The 19,864-nt window shown below is 34.0% G+C and overlaps 1 protein-coding gene across 6 annotated transcripts in view; it reads right to left on the bottom strand.

Annotated features, from left to right (window-relative positions):
- LOC140040735 (fas apoptotic inhibitory molecule 1-like) overlaps window positions 1–19,864 on the bottom strand; it is a 39,006-nt gene that overhangs the window by 1,928 nt on the left and 17,214 nt on the right. For all 6 annotated transcript variants that reach the window (XM_072086889.1, XM_072086885.1, XM_072086887.1 and 3 more), the window contains 2 exons: window positions 15,536–15,758; window positions 3,896–3,945 (listed from right to left, as the gene is read on the bottom strand). In XM_072086889.1, coding sequence (XP_071942990.1) covers window positions 3,896–3,945; window positions 15,536–15,758 — 273 coding nt within the window. The remainder of the gene's footprint in view (window positions 1–3,895; window positions 3,946–15,535; window positions 15,759–19,864) is intronic.

The raw sequence follows: 19,864 nt of genomic DNA, 5'->3' as shown, positions 1-19,864 counted from the left end.
CACTTAATTTGACGAATTATAGGTGATCATTTTATAATTTTACTGTAAATAAAATACATTTTTTAAAAACATGCATGTACGTTAACATATGATTAAAAAATGTTGATGTATGCCATCCTATGACCCGATACATTATACGCTTAGTAATGCCGAGTTGTGCCTATAATATATGCCATATAGAGTATATACTGTATATCTATATAGTGTAGCATCTATATATAAATTATGGTTAATTCTGACATACAGTAGGCGAGCACAATGGAAAAACTTTGGTACTAATCTCCGCCTTGGATATCTACCTTATCTATCTCAGATGTACCGCGAAACGTAGATTTTATAACATTAGTTTAAAGTACTACGCTATTGTTCCATAAATCTATCTTAGGAAGATATTATAAAGGGTTTTATAACAAAATTTTCTGATTTCAATCGGTAAATTTAAACTCTACGCGTGGTAGAAGTAATTTCCGGGTTCACGGTCAGGTGGTGTGTCAATCACCTTGCAACTTCCCTGCATGGTTGGTTTCAACCAGGGAGTTGTAAAACAACTCCCTCCCTGTTTCAACTAAGTTGGCCGTTGGTGCTTGGTGGCGATAGCCATTTTGTTTTTTTTGTTTATTTTCGGACCGCGCGTGTGAAGGTATAGTAGTACATAAAGATCAAATTAAATATATTCATAAAACATAGAAGTAAATTGTGGGAAATAATTATATAAAATTACATCGAGAGAATTGAGGATAAGAGCTGTTGTTTGAAATCGAATGAAACCTCAATAGCCGAGTTATTGAATAAGCTGAGTTATTGAATAAGCTGCCAGGACTCTTTAGGGCCTATGTATACTGTGTGCTGTGCCCCGTCAGGACCCTGGGATACTTCTGCCCATGTTGCAAGCCGTCTAAAACGTCTTACTTCTTAGGCCAAAACGGCTCACTGTGTCGCGGAGTAATGTATTAATTAGGATGGTATTTATTTGAATAAACGTACGGAACACCTCCCCAATAAAAGCATCAATTGCAATAATTATCGCCACTACTCCCCCCCCCCCCCCTCACAAAAAACACAATATTGTATTATTTTATAACAGAATTATACTATTTTTAGTAGATTTCATCGGACTATTATCTACAATTTTCCAAGCATTTATTATTCCTTTTTACCACTTTTCATATCTACAATAAACACTATACGTAAAATGCTATTAATCATCTAAGACACTGTGAAAGAGGTTAGTGAGTAGGTTTAGTTTTACGAATATCAAAAGCATTTAAATCATGGTAACCGGCCGAAATTGTCCAAGCCAGAATGTCCTTCTAAAACTTTTTACTCGAGTCATTATCATTCCGAGAACCATCGTCTACACTTCCTAGAGGGGGAGTGGAATAAGAATTGGAATAAAATATGCAGAAACGCAGTGCGCGCTCTTTGAAATTTGTATAACTTTGACTAAATAAATTATTTTTTTTATTTATAAATTTAAACTACTTTTTAACTTCAACTGGCCATATGATAACGTCACAACATCCAATAGGCTTAATTTTTATATGAATTCATATCTACATCTCATCAGCTTTCATAATAAGTTATAATCTTTAAGGTCACCTTTAATTCTGAAGAGCTGTAAGATATTCAAATATATGGCGAAGATGAAATTACATGACCTGTGTTATTCAATTTTTTACGTCATGGTGTCAATTGACATACTAAAATTTGAATGAAAATCGAGCACAATATAACCGAGATGCGCTTTGTTAAATGTGATAATCTATGACAAAAGAGAAAAAAAACCGAAAAAAGCCATTTTCAGCACTTTTGTGCAATTATTGTGCGCATTTTGTCATTATTAACCTGCTGATATAGTGTTATTTTAATTCGGAATGGACTCAAATTTGGTGAATGTACAAAGAATGGCGATTTGTACAAAAAAATCATATGTTTTACCCTTTTTAAATATTAACCATTTTTTTTATCACGCAAATGGCAGAATTCACGCTTTAAACTTAATTTTGAGCTTTTAGAATTTTTAATGCATGATTTCACATGAATGACCCTTGACCTGCACATACTAAGTTCACTCGCATAATAGGCTATTGCGTGTGCAGAATTCTCAGCCCTTTACATTTGCAGCGTACATTCAACCTAGTGCATCAGAGCGTGCGATTGTTTACTGGTTTTTAAACCAAGCAACAATAAAAAAAATGAAAAACATATCGTATAATGTTTACGTCATTAGATCATAATTTTATAACAAATATTCTTTAGATTATTAAAAATATCAAAATAATATCATTTTTATCACTATAATATATAAAGAATAAAGTTAACAATAATTTTATGACATCATAACCTCTATTTTAGTACTTTTTTATAATTTATCGTATTTTAAAAGTAGAAGCTTTTTGAGAAGAAATTGTGTGGAGTGAGGAATGTATGCTAGAAGTTGACCTTTGTTTGTATTTTTTTTAATTAATTAATTTGAAACGATAAAAGATGAGGAAATCTGTGAGAATGAGAAAAAGTTGCCTCAACCGAGGCTCGAACCCGGAACCTTCTGCTCGTACCCGGAACCTTCTGCTTGATATGCAGATGTCCACTGGGGCTTTCATGGTATTGTTCAAACTCGATTGGATAGCAACTCTTTAACACTCTCAGCGTGGTACGCGCCAACTTACCATTTCTTTTCATCACGTCAAAAAATGTGGGTCACTTTTTTTTATCTTTGCAGTAAATTTCATAACTTTATAGCTTGTCAGAATAAAAAGTAACACTCATGATTAAAACGTTTTCTGGAAGCTGTTGAATTGAAGATACAAATTCATGTAAACAATTTTCCAATCGGACGTTGTAACGTCATCATATGGCCAGTTGAATAAAAAAAAAATTGCATCTCGATTCTATCAGAATTTCTTCAACCATTTAATATGGTGTTGCTAAAACAATTATCTTCCGAAACTATTATCTTCATGCTTAATTTTGATGACGTCATCATGTTCAAAATTTGAATAAAGGTTTTTAAACCCAATGAACACATTGAAAGTAGTGATCAAATACCATGTATAACACAGGTGAAAACACAATTTAAGTCACACTTTTTTTGGAAAATTTAGGTTCTATAAATTGACTACCTTTTCTATTTTTTTTATGAACCACGAACAATATTAACGGATCACTAATTACCTTGTGTATGTAATTTAATTTGAAAATTTCATCATATTGACTGTAATACAGAGAAACATTCATTTAAAACTGAAAAACCTTTGCCTACAATTTTGTCCCAATTCACCATATTTTTTAGCTAGATTCAGTAGCATTACACTGTATGTAGTATGTATACAGTATTATACTCTATATACTATAAGGCACAAAATAAACTTTAGAATTTAGCACCAACAACATATTATCAGGTCATAAGTGCTGTAATTTTTTTCTGTTTGCATTTTCTAGTGTACGTGCACGTGGCGTTGTGTCAAAGTGACAAGTTCAAATCTGGTTTTTAATTTTAAATTAAAAATAACTTTAAAATAAAATACTTTAAAATGTAAACTTTCATGCATTGGTAATGAATACATACATATGTTTTATGCACTTTGACCCAACGATCAGAGGGTTTTAAAAACAAGATATTTTGATTTTTGCATTTGAACACCTTGACTTTTAATGCAACAGATTACTGTATGCCTTAAATAACCTTACGCTGTCAGTTTGAACATACCCTTAGCCTAACAAACATTTGGTTTAAGATACTAACCAGAAATACAATTACTAATATTTGAAAATTTAAAACAAAGCAACATACATATCCACAACAACTTTAACATTTAATAAATGTAATAGGAATTTGCAGTTTAGAAAAAGATGGGTTCTTATAAATATACACGATATAAGCAATTGTACTTACAGCTGTAGGTAATTTACTGCCATTACACCAGACATCCATTGTGTCTTTTTCTGTATTTAAGCATAAAATAGATAAATACATTATTATTATTTGATTTCATAACTACATAATATATTTCAATAAATACAGTATCTTAAGATTTTGAAATTTATTTTATTTATTTATTTATTTTTATTTCATAATCTTATTCAACAGCGGGAAACCCGCCCCTTACAGAATGGAATAATATATATCTTAAGGCCTATAGGCCTGCAATACAAATTTATACAATCTTACTAATTTTATTACAAAAACAATTATAACGGTCAAAAAAGAGATCAATAGAATTATCTTTAACAACACAATTATGAATTATTAAAAAGAAGACAAATACGTGAGACTAATCCATTCTTGGTAACAATGACAATACGGCACATAAAGAAGATTATACATTTAGAATTACGAGTACGACAACCAACTGCTTTAAAAACAAGGAGATAAAATTACAATTGAACGACGAGAGACAAGAGAAGGAAGAGAGACAGATAAAGTGACAAGTAGAAAAAAACAAAACGTACAAAACGATCTTGGACTCTTTGAAGACGTACGTACTATGAGCAGACAAAAATGTATTGGACACGACACTACAGTATTCAAGATGCCGAACATTCTATTTGCTTTACTAACAGCAGCATCAACTTGAGGAATAAAATTTAAGTTACAGTCGATAATAATACTAAGACGGTCAATTCTTTCCAAAACATGATTATTAATGCTGTAATCATATTGGATATATTGTCTTTTCTTTGTAATCGTCATAATTTTGCATTTTGGTAAGTTTAAACTCAGCTTCCAGGTGGTGGTCCATCTGAAGAGAGTACAAAGGTCATCTTGAAGGGAAACAGTATTATTAGGGCAATTGATAGTATTAAAGAGTTTAAGATCATCTGCAAAAAGTAAGCAGGAAGAAGAAAGATTAGAAGGAGGTCATTGATAAAGATATTAAATAATAAGGGACCAAGGATCGAGCCCTGGGGGACTCCAGACAAAACAGTGAGCCAATCAGAAGCTTGACCTAAACATAATGGTTGTTGCCTGAAATCCAGGTAACTAACAAATAATTTAAGGAGGGCCAGAAATACCAAATTTGGAAAGTTTATGGACAAGAAGTTGATGGGAGACCAGGTCAAAGGCTTTCGAAAAATCAGTGTAAATAACATCAAGTTGAGATTTACTTTCGATGGCAGAGTAGGCAAAAGGTAAAAGAGAGGCAAGATAATAGTGAGACAAGATCTTTTGGGGTAGAAACCATGTTGGAAGGCTAAGAACAGGAGAAACATGAGTAATAGACCTGGCGCCCGGAAGATTTATTCATGTGAAAAGATACAAAAGGTTAGATGATGTAGTTAGGTGCGTATTAGGGCGAGATGCAATATTCGACATTGCTGCCGGGTCACAGCCTGTACATGGGGCCTGTGGGGATCATAAACATAGGTGGGTAAAAATGCATTTATTCATGTAAAGCGATACAAGGATAAACTTTTTTGGATATCATTCGCAGTGGGCTACTAATGATTATATCACCAATGACAGTAACTTTGTCCTGCCAAACAGCAACATTTTAGGGCCACGCCCAAATGGGTTTATTCATGTGAAGCGATACAAGGTTGAATCTTTTTTTAATGGCAGCAGTACATATTGGGGATGACAAAAACACCAATGACAGCAACTTTATCCTGTACAAGCTCAGACAGCAGCCATAAAGGTCCGCAGTTTCCCCCTATTCGGCTATATAATCGGCGCGTATGTCGTCTTATGGCGTTCAGCTGAGTTAGAAATACGTGATACGGACAATAAATACACAGTAGAATGCTAAAACAATAAAGAGAGCAGTTGTTTCCTGTACCAAAACATCAAACTCTTAAGAACTAGCCCAAAATGGGCATGAAGTATGAATCATTTTTTTAAAAACTTTATTGGGTACACAGCAGCTCAAATGCCCGAGGCTCCATTCGTGATCAACAATGTCAATAATACAAACATATCCACGATAACGAGTGACTTTTATTTTGGAATAATAAATAACACCAACAAAAACACTTAAAATAACCAACAGCAGATTTGTATTTTAGGGTAACATTTTGAACAATCAATATTATATCAAAATCATTATTTCGATCAAAATGATATAATTTTAAGAATATTTTTCAGATAAACTAAATAATTACACTCATAATGATCGACACCGGTACTGATTATTGTACATTATTATTATAACTCGATTTAAATATTGTTTTAATTACACACTAGACACTAGTGATATGTCTATATGAAAAAAGGCAATGAAATCTAAATTTGCAACATTTTTTAACATAACATAACATAATAGTAAAGTAAATAATAGTTCGAATTCAACATAAATCACTTAGAGAATTGGTAAGGTATAGATTAGACTATCGATTGCACACTATTACTGTATTTTTAACTCAATTTAAATTTTAAAAAGTAACCGTTTTCATGTGAATTAGACTGATAAAAACCAACAAAAAACTTAATTTGCCAACATTTTATACATCGTTACTTGTCCATAATGGATCGATTACTGCACATTGTTTTACTTTAACTGAACCAAAGTCAAATTTTAATTGTTACTGTTTAATTGTTTAATATCGTTACTTATCCATAATGGATCGACTACTGTATTGATTACTGCACATTATTTTACTATAACTGCCCAAGTCAAATTTAAAATTGTTACTGTACTAACATTAGATAAAATGCAACATACTCAGGACCAAATTAAATATCGTTACTTATCCATAATGGATCGACTACTGTATCGATTATTGCACATTATTTTACTATAACTGCTCAAGTCAAATTTGAAATTGTTACTGTACTAACATTAGACATTCAGTGTTAACTGATAAAATGCAACATACTCAGGACCAAATTAAATATCGTTACTTATCCATAATGGATCGACTACTGTATTGATTATTGCACATTATTTTTCTCTAACTGAACCCAGGTCAAATATTTTACATGCAGTGTAACTACCGACACACTGTAAAAGCACAATTGAGCAAAGACATCGAGGTTTACTGGCTGTATGCATTAAATAACTGAATATTGTACATTCATCATATTCCATTACTAGCTGAACAGAATACACGATATAATAAAACCAATAGGGGCTATTGGATTTCTTTTTACATGATTTGTGACAGCGTCATTTATAAATTTGATTATATCACACTGTAATGATACTGGATTCTTCTTGCCAACTATCTATGGATCAAATAGTTTTATATTTGATATATTATACAACATTTACTTCAAAACTGTGAAATGTTTTATGTAAACGATTAAAAACTATTAAATCAGCCGTAGGCCTAATGCATAATCTTTTGAGTTTCTCTATTCGTCATCATCACAGTCACTTTCACTGTCATCACAAAGGTTGGTCATCATCGATTTCAGCTTCAAAATCTATTATTTCAAGTTCTTCATCATCACTTTCTTCCAATATTCCTGCATCAGTATCGTCAAGAATTGTGTTTGCTTCAGCACTTTGTTCCGAGTGTGGATCACTCGTCAACGTATCCGTAGAGCATTTCCAGCAAACCATTTAGGTACATACCTTCCATCACCATTATCAACCCATCCATAGTTTAGTGGGTGTAGGTTTTGTGTTGGCTGAGGAGTATGAGCGTGTCTCCACATAATAGATACATAATTTGCCCTCAACAGATGCTGGGTGAGTGTGATTTCACATGGTGGCAATGACGAACAGATGATCTTCTTGACTTTCTTCGTTCCAGTCATTTTGCGAAACGATTGGTACCTGGCCTTATTAATACTGTTCATGCTTTTAAACCCATATATCTTGTATACATAGGCAGTGACTGCGGGTTTGTCCATCCAGGCATTAAAATCGTCCTTGTTCGACAGGTTACTGATTTTATTGGGAAATTTTCACATTGGCATTTTTCGGAGCTGTAATAGAACATACATTGAAGATTCTGGCATGGAATATATACTTACAGAATCCGACTTACTAGCTGAAGGTTCACTGAACGGTTTCATCCATGGAAAGCTATACAACAGATGTACTCGAATTCATCAACTGAGTGCAATGGCAAAGGCATTGTTTGAATGATTTCTTAACAATGACTGGTGTGATTTCACTTCGGCATTTTACCGCAAAGGCAAGTCAATCTCATTTACATATTTAGTGAAGGACAAGAAACATGTTGCTGCATTGCGATTGCTTTGTGGTTCTGGGTTCAGTTAGAAAAAAAAATGTGCAATAATCAATACAGTAGTAGATCCATTGTGGATAAGTAACGATATTTAATTTGGTCCAGTATTATTAATGTTGCCTTTTATCAGATATCACTGTCTAATGTTAGTACTGCGTTTAACAATGAGTCAAAACAAGGCCCAAACAATTTGATTCAGTTTGCCTTTTTAAATAAAAAGAGAGTTTGTAGCTGAATTGTATGGCGGGGGTACAGATTTCAAGCCATCATTCTAAAACTTATAAGTTTGTTACCTCAATAAAGAATTTAATATTAATATTAAACATCGTGATGGAATGTTTTTTTAATCGCTTTCTTTTGCAATGTCGACGGAAAATATCAATAGGAAGTTCCCACGATAAATTTACAAACACCTGAGACAATAGCAACACAATGTGCCACGCCACCGATGAACCTCCATGAACTAGGCACATCTAGGTGAATTTCTAAATACATTAGCAAACATCTAGAGTAGCCGATCAGATCGCAGAAAGAGAAGAGATGCTGCCAAGGAGGATATCGATAAAAACAAGGTCTAAAAATAACAGCAGCGAATGCTTGACCGTCAGTGTTCGCACGTGTCACGCAATATCCTCTTTCTCCTCTTGTGCCCATTCTTTTCTTACTCCAAATTCTGCCGGTTGAATTATCTAGATTGGCTTTATGCCTACATAGAGCTCCATACATATATACAGTAGCACCACCACACACACATGTTGTTGTTCTATGCTAACATGGCGGAATGCAATCGCATCTAATAAAGTACAAGTTACTAAGCAACAATAATATACCATCATTACATTGGTGACGAGGATTAGAAGACTTTGTGAGAGTACTGTACAGTAGTTACTACAGCATATTGAGGATATTTACTCCACATTATTGCAAATGCAGCGATGAACGCCAGATCTCTGTGAGCCCAACAGTTTGTACTGGACAATAATCCACTGAAAGCGGGAACACAATGGACTGACTGGCTCGAAAGCATTGAGAGTAGGTCCGGTTTTTTTCAAAATCACGAGCAACGTGGAAAAAATGATGCGCTCCTCAATCATCTATATTGAGCATGGTGATGGTTGATCTGTGGCTTGACATAATTGTTCAGTTTATCTTTTAATTTTGTATATGGTCTGAATCCCGGTCACCTCCTATTCCTAACGATTTCTCTATTTTACATTAGTAGGGAAATATGCAAAATTAAAATATAAACTGAACAATTATTTCAAGCCACATATCAACCATCACCATGCTTGATATGTATTTGTAGTGACATAGGAGTAAATCACACAAAGCAATACCCGCTCTCACACATCCACAAACATATGACACAAAGAAAATCTGAGACAATTAAGGTGATCACATACAATACAGTGCAAATACTGTGGGTTATTCAACCAACACCCACCAGGAAAAAGTTGCCCAGCATATGGACAAAAGTGCAAGTCGTGTGGAGGAAGAAACCACTACGCAAAAGTTTGCCAAAAAGGTTATTAGAAAACTAGGGCTACGGTCACACTACAGCCTCAAGCCTGGCGCGACTCACCGCAATTGAGATTTCAAGCAAGGCTTGAGCTTATTTGGCGGTCACACTATATTCGAATTCGGTTGGGTTGTCCTCCGAACTATTAAACAGGAAATCAGTCGGCTAGCTAAATAAATAATGTGAGCCAATATGTAGTACATACTTACAATTTTATTTAAAATTCACTAGGTATGCATTTTGTTGTTATTGTAGGTGACTCAAATTTAAAATATATATATTCCAATTGACTGATCATAAGCATAATATAGGCCTGCCGCAGACAGAGGTGGCATCCTATCTCGTATATAATGCTAGTTTCGTCTTCAATCAATGAAATGGCAATGCACAGCATACAAAATGCCGGTGATAGTTACGAAGGACCTCAGATTACAAGAAGAAAAATTAATGCAAAAATCTCTTTGATATCTTCATGTTCTATCTAAAAAATCAACCAAAACCCGATGGAATCCACGAAAATAATCCATCCACTAAAATTCCCTATAAACACCACAGAGTTGATGACTGTGATTGGCCAGATTCCGAAAAAGAATGTCAATCCCAGTCAAGCTAAGGTTGAGTTGCCTGGATTGAGATCGATTTCAAGCCAGGCGCAAGTCGATCCATGTTTGGTCACACTACGAAAATCTTGATCGCGGTGAGTCACACCAGGCTTGGAGCTGTAGTGTGACCATAGCCCAGAAATCAGAAAACGTCACAAAAGGCAAAACCTGCACTGAGGACACTAGTTCAGATGATGAATATTTCAAATATCACATTAAGTTGAGGAAGGCAAATACCAAACATTCTATAGAGACTGTCTTGATATACATCAATGATGTTGGTGTTCATGTCGTGACCGGGAACATTATGGATGAACATCAGTTCCAACCATTCAAGAATAGAACGAAAACAAAGTAACACACAACCAGAGGTACTCCAGCTACAATAATTGGAGTGAGGGGAAGAAATGAGTCTCCACCATTGTTAAGTGAACAGATATTCACTGACTTAGGAATGTTACAAATAGAACCAACAGGGTTACTGAAAGAAACAAACGAGATGAAAGTCATTGTTAAAAAGACAACACTGGAATATAAACACACAGACACGCAGTATTAAAGAATTACCTATCAAAATTCATACCCAGGGTCACAACTTTGACTGCACTGCTCCAAGAATTGACACACAAATGAGAACACAATGGCTTACTTTAACCCAAAGCTACCTATAACTGTATGCACTGAGGCAACAGACAGAAAAGGGACCTGTCCACTTCCTCAGCAGGACAATGACAGAAACAGAGAAGAGGTATAGCCGGACAGAGAAAGATGCATTTATAGGAGTAAAGTGGGCAAAGGACAGGTTGAGGATGTATCTACTTGGAGCTCCAAGATTTCGAATTATCACTGCTCACAAAACAATAATCCCAATGTTTTCAAAAAGCACAGCTAAACCGAGAATTGAAAAATGAATATGAAATTGTATATGAATCAGGACGGGACGAAAGAGATCCAATGGATTTCCTATCTAGACATCGACTACCAACAACAGAATCAGATGCAACAGAACTCGTCATAAAGCAAATAAACACAGATGAACACTCAATGGTAATTATCCAGATCGAAAAGGAAACAGAAACTAACCGCCAACTCCAGAAAATAATGCGACTTGATGATTGGGAAATTCTACCAAATCAGACATGAAATCTACGTAATAACAGAAGGATTACTTTTCAGGAATAGACAAATAGTACCAACATCATTACAAAGAAAAGTTGTGAAAATTGCTCACAACATGGGACATCTAGACAAGGACCAAACGAATGCCAATTGAAAAATACTGGTCTCCAGCTTTAAACAGCTTAACATAGATGATCATTGGTCAATGTTTTGAATGTGGACTGACGACTAAAGAACACAGATAAGAACTTGTTAAACCTACAGAAATTCCCGACAAACCATGGAGTATGATATCAGCAGATTTTGGAGGACTATATCCAGATGGACACTACAACCTAGTGGTCATTGACAAAAGATCCAGATATCTAGAGGTAGAGAGACTATACTCTACTGCACTAAAATCAACGAAGAGCAAATTAAAGAACATTTTCTCAAACAATGGTATACCCAAGATATTTTAGACGGACAAAATTTTATTCAAAATAGTTTGAAGAATTTGCAGCAGAAGATTCCACCATCCTCTTGTTACACCTGAACATGCAATGAGCTTCATGAAATAGTAAACAAAACAGACCAAATAGCACATCTCCAACACAGAGATAAAAATAAAGCCCTGCAAGAAATCCTAATGGGGTTCAGATCTACTCATCTGGAATAAGCCCATACCAAGCAAAGAACAAGAGACAAGTTAGAACCAGACTGGATCATACTCAACAACCAACACAAATGACAGAAAGCACAAAGAACAATTATGCAAGAACAGAATAAAAAACAAATACCAAGGAACATACATTCATCATTGGTGACTATGTATTGTTAAAGCAACAGAAAAGGAACAAATGGTCTACAGCAGCGTTCCGCAAGCTTATTTGATGATTATATGGTGGGGCCTGTGGCAAAGCGAATTTAGTTAAATGACTCTCCTAGATGGTACTCTCGCACATAAAATTCATGATAAATGGAACCTCTAGTTGGTTGAAAATGATATTCCCACAGCGCGACAAAATGATTGTAGTCTACTTTTTTCGCCAACAAACACATGTGACTGACTAACATTTGCATTTCAATGCGAACGTCAGGGGGGTTCGCTAAAATGGTGGGGGAGCCCTCCCCGGTCTACTGGCCTGAACAACATCGCTATAATTTGTGTATGGACTTGTTTCTATTGAAAAACAACGGTTTTCTTCGAAACCAGTTTTGTCATGGAATTATGTTGTTATTACCCTTAAAAATAAAACAAAAAACTATAGATGTAAAATGTTTTGTAGAATTTCACATCTAGACCAGTGTATTATTGATAAAAAGTTTCAGCATCGGAGACGATTTCGTGACCCAACCTATGAGTCCTATTGTTTGGGTCGCAACTTATAGGTTGCGGAACAGCATATGAACCAGCTTTCTATGTAATTTACAAAATCAACGGATCATCAAGAGTCACAGATGGCAGACAGATACACAGAAACTCTTCCAAATTAAAATTAGCCAACCGATTCATAAACAACTAGAATGAGGAAGAAGACTGGAGAGAAAATTACTCAGACAAATCACAACTACACCAGAACAACCACCAACAAACCGACCTAATGAACCAAGTAAAAGACCACAGAGACAACACAAACTACCTTTTACATCTAAAAGATTATGTCATGGATAATGTGTAACGAACATAATCATATGGACAGTGCACGAACAATTGTACTGATACGGGGCAGAATATACTTCATGATGGGACTTTGACACCCTATGATGGCCAATACCTGTACGTTGTTAAACAAATTTTAAATATTGTTGTGTTAAAAGTTAAAAATTGGAGTTATTATAATGTTAATTATAATGATTATATTACTGTACTATATACTGGACACTTGGACTCGCGTAACCAGCTATCATTAATAACTTGGAATCTATGATATAATAAATCATAACCAGAACTCATCTATCTTTAAAGAAATGGAGGAATGTAATATCTAGATTGACTTTATGCCTACATAGCACTCCATACATATACTCCTTTCACACTCACACTCAAACTCCAGAGTGATCTCCGGAGACACCCCAGGGTTTGTGACCATCAGAACGTCAGGAAACTCCGGAGCTACCCCATTCACACCAACCAAGCAACACCAGGATTTATAAAATAAAAATGTAAATGTCGCCCTCTATTTTGTTTGCTTACATACCGATGATCATTTGAATCATTTTAATTACCGGTAATGATATTTTTAATTTAATAATTATTTTCAAAAGTCTCAGAAGTCATTATATTATTATTATTTATACTATATTTTTTAGTCCCGCTAAATATTTTGTACAAATATAAAGTATTTTGAAATAAAACTAAAGCAATGATTGATCGTGTGAGGATGACCTTTTGACCTAAAAATTCAGGAGTTTAATATTGGTACCTTTCACACCAAAACACAGATGTGTCCCCGCAGTTCGCCCTACATAGAACATTCAGCTGTTCAACCCTGCTGTTTTGAACTCCAGAGTTTTGCTTTTAGTGTGAAAGGGGTATTATATAGTGCCACCACACACATATATATTTTTGTTCTATGCGAACAGGGGCGGATGCAGGGGTGTTTCCCCAGTTGCCCGGGCAACACCCTTAATTTCATATAAATGTTTTTTTCTGCCACTAAGTTAAAATTTAGATCCCATTTTATTATATATTAACCATTAACGTTATAGAAGTCCAGGGTTGGAGAGTCTATATGTAAATTGACTGACTGCAGTGTAAAATTAACCGTGCACAATTTTTTTTTAGATATGTTTCTGAACATACTCAGAATGAAGTTCTGACTGTTTGGATTGCTTGTGTGCGTCACAAAAATATACAGTACGTGGAAAACCCTGTCATATATGTCGTTGATTTGTCCGTAATTATTGCATTTTTCCGGGGATTCCCCATCATTTCCGTAGTACCCTATTTATCTTCATTTCCCAACGTCCGCAATATTGGGCCGAATTTCTGTAGTAGGCCTAATTACGGACGTTCCGAACTTTGAAATAACAGTGTTTAATTGCTTCTTTCTGCAAATTTCGATCATATTTTCTTTTCTGGAGTGTGGATTAAGCAACAGTGTTGTACAGTATAGTGGATAAATGAAAATGAATTTTGGAAATTGTTGTTTTACTGACTTATTTAGCATTTATTTCAAAATAATACAATTCAACGTTTTGCTCAAAATTTCTGGACTATAGTATTATAATGTTTTACCAGTACTACTACTTTACATTTTATACTATTTTGTGTGGTAAATTAGCAATGCATTAAACTTGAACAAAATAACCTGAATTACAGAATAACACTGTAGGACCAAGAATGACATTTGGCGAAAATTATTGGTGTGGGATTATACTCGGATTGCATTAACTATTAAAACAAAGTTGAAATATTTTGAAATTTATATTATATTCGTAGACTACAGTACGTAACATATAAACCTCAACACACAGTCATCAAAATAAATATTGCATTTAACCTAAAAATATTATGTACACACACAGCCTCCAACAATGGCGCTGTAGGAAAAAATGCCGACCAGCAATCAGCAAAAATCTGGTAACATCATCCCTACATGATGGGACTGGTGCACACACGTATACACAGGCTATCAATCGATCTAGCGCTACTAGGAACACTGTATTATGTTAACATCACGTAAGTTGACAGTATTTCAATAATAATATTGTTGATAATAATAAACTTGCTGTACGTAGTGAACTCATAAGTGAAAAAGATAAAACAGTAGGTGAAAGGCAGCTGGGCCTAAACATTGTTTACACCATCTGATCTACGGCAGCAGCAGTAGGCATAATAAAACATCGACTAGACAATTATGGTGGCGGTTGGCGGTACAATACCCTATATATATATTCAAATGAATAATTTAATTAGCTCCTTTACGATCGTTACACGCGACAAACAATCATCAGTGACCGTTTGACGCAGTTTGTACATTTGAAAACATTTGGACATGATGCCTTATCAACATTAGTGTACAAAATATAAAATGTTTTATTCGTCGGTTTTGGTGGAAATACGTACAATTACGTGACCAATTTACCAGATTTAATATATAGATACTGAAAAACACCATTAAACAATAGAAATTATCTTTGTTAAAAGAATTACTCGTAATAAAAAACTCACCAAACACTATTCTTGTATCAATTCCATCTAATGTAAGAGTCCAACATTTGGCTGTTTTTGATCTTTGTTCAGTGAATTTTTTTAAGCTTTTCCCATCAACTTCCAATGAATACTCATATGCAAATCCACTAGTTGCCTCTATTGTAACAGTAGCCTTGTGTTTTCCAATGTAAAAAACTTCCCGTCCAACCAATTTAAACATCCAGTTCTTTCGAAAGATTTCCTGTCAGGAACATTGTAGAATCAGATACATTTACATTAATATTTAGAATTCAAATATTGAGCTGCAAAACACACCAGCACTATTAGACATAAATTTTTGTACAACAAATCTTTATAAAATGATTAATGAAATATGAATCATTTATTTATTTTTAAATTAAATTTATAGCAATGGTTGTGTTTATTTGTGTTACTTTTATGCATTCGAAAATAAAAAAATTTTCTTTGACAAGACATGATTACTATCTTGAATCAATTAATAACTAGAATTTAATTCGTCACTTTGATGAATTATAGGTGATCATTGTGATAAAAGATAATTTTATAGACAATGACATTTAATTTTTAAAAATATGAGCACAAAACGTTGATGTATGCCATCCTATGCCTTGATGCATATAGTTCTGAGTGGTGCCTATTATGTCTCGATATACAAACAATACAGTAACTGGTCTAAATATAGCATAGGTGAAATTACGGGACCCACAATTGTTTGGTATGACGACGTTATCAAAATCAAACATGAAGATGACAATTTTAGAAGATAATAATTTCAGCAAAAGGATATTTGGAAAAAAATTGAAAATTTAGAAGCATGGTGCGCTCTCTTTTAAATTAAAAAAAAAATTACTTTTTAAATTTAGTTGGCCATATGATTATGTCAAAACATCTGGTACTATTATTATTAGGCATAATTTTTACATGAATTCATCTACATTTCAGCAGCTTTGTTATAAACATCAAGGTCATCTTTAAATTAAGAAGAGCATGATATTCAAATATTGGTGAAATTACATGACCCACATTATTCAAATTGTTAGATGTGATGTCATCAAATGAAAATGGTGGTAACCTGTGAGAAAGATGATTGTTTGAGAAAGAACATACAAATTGAAGAGAAAATCTGGCACAGATAAGTAAGATGCGCTCTGTTGAATGCAATTGTCATGAAAAAAGGGAAAACATTCTATTTAAAAAAAATTCAGGTGGCTAAATGATAATACCATTTTGTATGTCTAATATGTACATGATATGGGTGCAGGTCAACTCGGCCCTAAACTGTCTCAACCAAAGTCAACTCGGCCCCACGTCAAGTCGGCCAAAGTCAACTCGGCCCTAAGTCAAGTCCGGCCCAAGTCAACTCTACCTTACGTCATCTCGGCCTCAAACCAACTCGGCCTCACGTCAACTCTGCCAAATACTAATAGGTCAAATCGGCCTTATTAAAGTATGGAATGCAAAAAGTGCTAATAGTTAATATCATAATGGCAGGATTTAATAGTAAGGTTAGGTCTACACATAGGCCTTAGACAAAATAAAACGAAAAATTCAATATAAATTATTTTTTCGTTTGATTGACTTGACTTGGGGTCACTGTGTATTCTGAGCAGAGCTAAGTACAGTACAAGAGATTCAAAATAGGTATCTTTTTACACAAATTAACATTAAGTTTAGAGCAGTTTAATGACATGAGCTGTGCATTTTATTACCAAAGCATGAAACTTGGCATAAAGTTTCTTTAATGTATATAGACGTTGGACACTTGGCACCCCCCCCCCGGGGGGGGGAGGGGGTATGGTGTCCATCTTGATTTCAAAATGGCCACAATAAAAACAAAAATTGTTCATATCTTGGCAACTATACATATTTAGAGACTTAATTCTGGTCTCAAATTGTTCACAAACTGTATATTTCTATTTGCTCTAATGAAAAGTTTCGTCCAAAAATGACGTTTCTTTCAGTTTGACCTTTGACCTTGTATTTGTATATCTCTGTAACTAGTGGTCATTTTCAATCGATTTTGGTATCATTATGTTCAGAATAGAGACATTTATATTTGTAGTAATCAAACATTTTCACATAAAATGACCGGAAACACAATTTATGACCTTTGACATTTATTTATTGATTTTTAATTATGTGAATATACTATGTTGGTCTTAAACGCACCTAATTTTGAACTTTGACCTGATAGGCGTAATTATATTAAATGATTAATGGACTTAAATTGTATATAGTACATAAAATTGGTAAACCTTGTGCTTCGTGGTACCATTAGTTCAATGATGATGGCACCTTCTGATTGGCTAAAAGTTTTAATAGTTTGACAGAGGAACATACCGTAAAACTTTGAAAAGGTGATACTGTATTATGAGCTTCTTTTCAAGATAGACTTTATTTGAATGTCAAATGAATAGTATGATGATCAAGTTTATATTTAATTAATATATTATTAATGACCTTACAATGAAGGCCATTTTATTTATTTATATTTCAACAATCAAGCCTCAGTTATTCTACAATTTATTGTTTTCCAAGTGGTAGGTCTATTTTGATTGCATCTTCTTTTTGTATGCTTCCTCGGTTAATATGGTCCTATCCCTCCTTTGTCTGTGAATGGTCCTACATACCCTTCTTTGTCTGTGGATGGTCTTATACTCCGTCTTTGTCTGTTGATGGTATTACAGAAAAAATATTGACTGTAAAAATGAACTTTTTGCGATACATGTACAATTACAAAATCAGCAAGGATACTAGGCCTAGCTAGGCCTTCTAGGCTTACTAGTAAACCATTTGATTTGCCGACATTGATACTGCCTAGGTAGGCCTAGGCTAATCTTAAGTGTAGTAGATACAACGTGTAATCATGATCTATATACTCACCGTTGTCTTACTTCTTGTGTGAATAATAATAGGTACTTCGTTTGTTCGTCATTAAGTTTGCCCTGCGTGTACTTTTCAAAACGACCGCTAGGTAACGAATCGCAACTATACATAGCCAGCCAGTCCCGGATCAGGGATCGCTGTTTTCATTCAATTAGACCCGGTGATTGGATGTGATGTGGATGACATAACCACTAGCCAATCACCAGGCACTACAATTTAAATATAATCACATCGATAATTAAGGAGATTTATGAAGAAACCACTGCTTAGTCATATATTAAAAACATGATTGTTGTATGGGTGAACACCGGCCACGCTAACATACATGGTCAAATGCATAATTTAATATTCTATAGATTAACGCAATTTTTAATGACAGAAGATAGCAGGCAAATAATGATAATTCAAATATAAAAATTGCATATTTTATTAATATTACCAACTACTTAAAATTACCAGTCGTAAGAAAGTGAACTTTTCGTAGTCCGATTGTGATGAAACTAAAACAGAATTATTCAGCAATATATTTTTGTTGTCAATTAATCATCGACGCAGACATGTCAATAGAACATTCAGACTGCGCATACGATTTCTACATGGTTATGTTTTGGTCTAAAAAAATGTAACAGTTGATTCGCAGCGTTTTACAGAGGGCCGCGGTTAGAGACACGGAGTTCAATGAGCGTGTTTGTTTGATTGGCAGCAGTGCTTTAGTATAGGCAAGCGCGTTGTAAAATCGTTTGATGTCACCGTCGATGCATCCTTCTATTCTTTAATCCATGGATAGACCAAATATTTTTAAACAGCAGCAGAAAAGAAGTATTAAGAAGCTTATATTATGTTTAAGTATGTTTACTTGAAAGTTATTACACAATATTTTCCAAAAACTCATTTCTAAAAAAATCAGTCAGAAAATAGTATTTTTTAAATACATTACACTTGGCAATGGACAAATTTTTTTTTCGTCGGTGAACGCGTTGATATCTTTTCTTCCTTATAGTAAATTATAGTGTCGAAAAATGGCGACTCAATTTTATACATGCAATTAATGCAATGTATATGCATTATTTTTACAAAACGTCAACAATTATAGAGAATGGGTCTTTAATGTAAAATGCAACAAAAAAAAAAAAGATGATTGAATCATCGTGATGATGTCTCAAAATTTAAGAGAAAGAGCAAATGTCTAAAAAAAAATGTAAATATGATTAGAAAATATGTATTATAAACAATGTTTGTTAATGTGTAGAAGAAATGATTATTACTTGAAAGAGTAGTAGAGAATGTTAGTTCATGTGTATGGGAATAAATTAACACAAAAAAAATAGGTTAAAAAATAATTTTATTTTTATTGTATAGCACTATAAAATATTTATTATATATTATTACCTGCAATGTATTTCAATAGTTTAAAAGTTTATGAAATAAAAGTGGGACAAA

Source organism: Antedon mediterranea, chromosome 2 (assembly GCF_964355755.1).
Source record: "Antedon mediterranea chromosome 2, ecAntMedi1.1, whole genome shotgun sequence".
Taxonomy (NCBI): Eukaryota; Metazoa; Echinodermata; class Crinoidea; order Comatulida; family Antedonidae; genus Antedon; species Antedon mediterranea.
The sequence above is the reverse complement of the archived record's forward strand: the minus strand, read 5'-3'. Positions and strand labels throughout refer to the sequence as shown.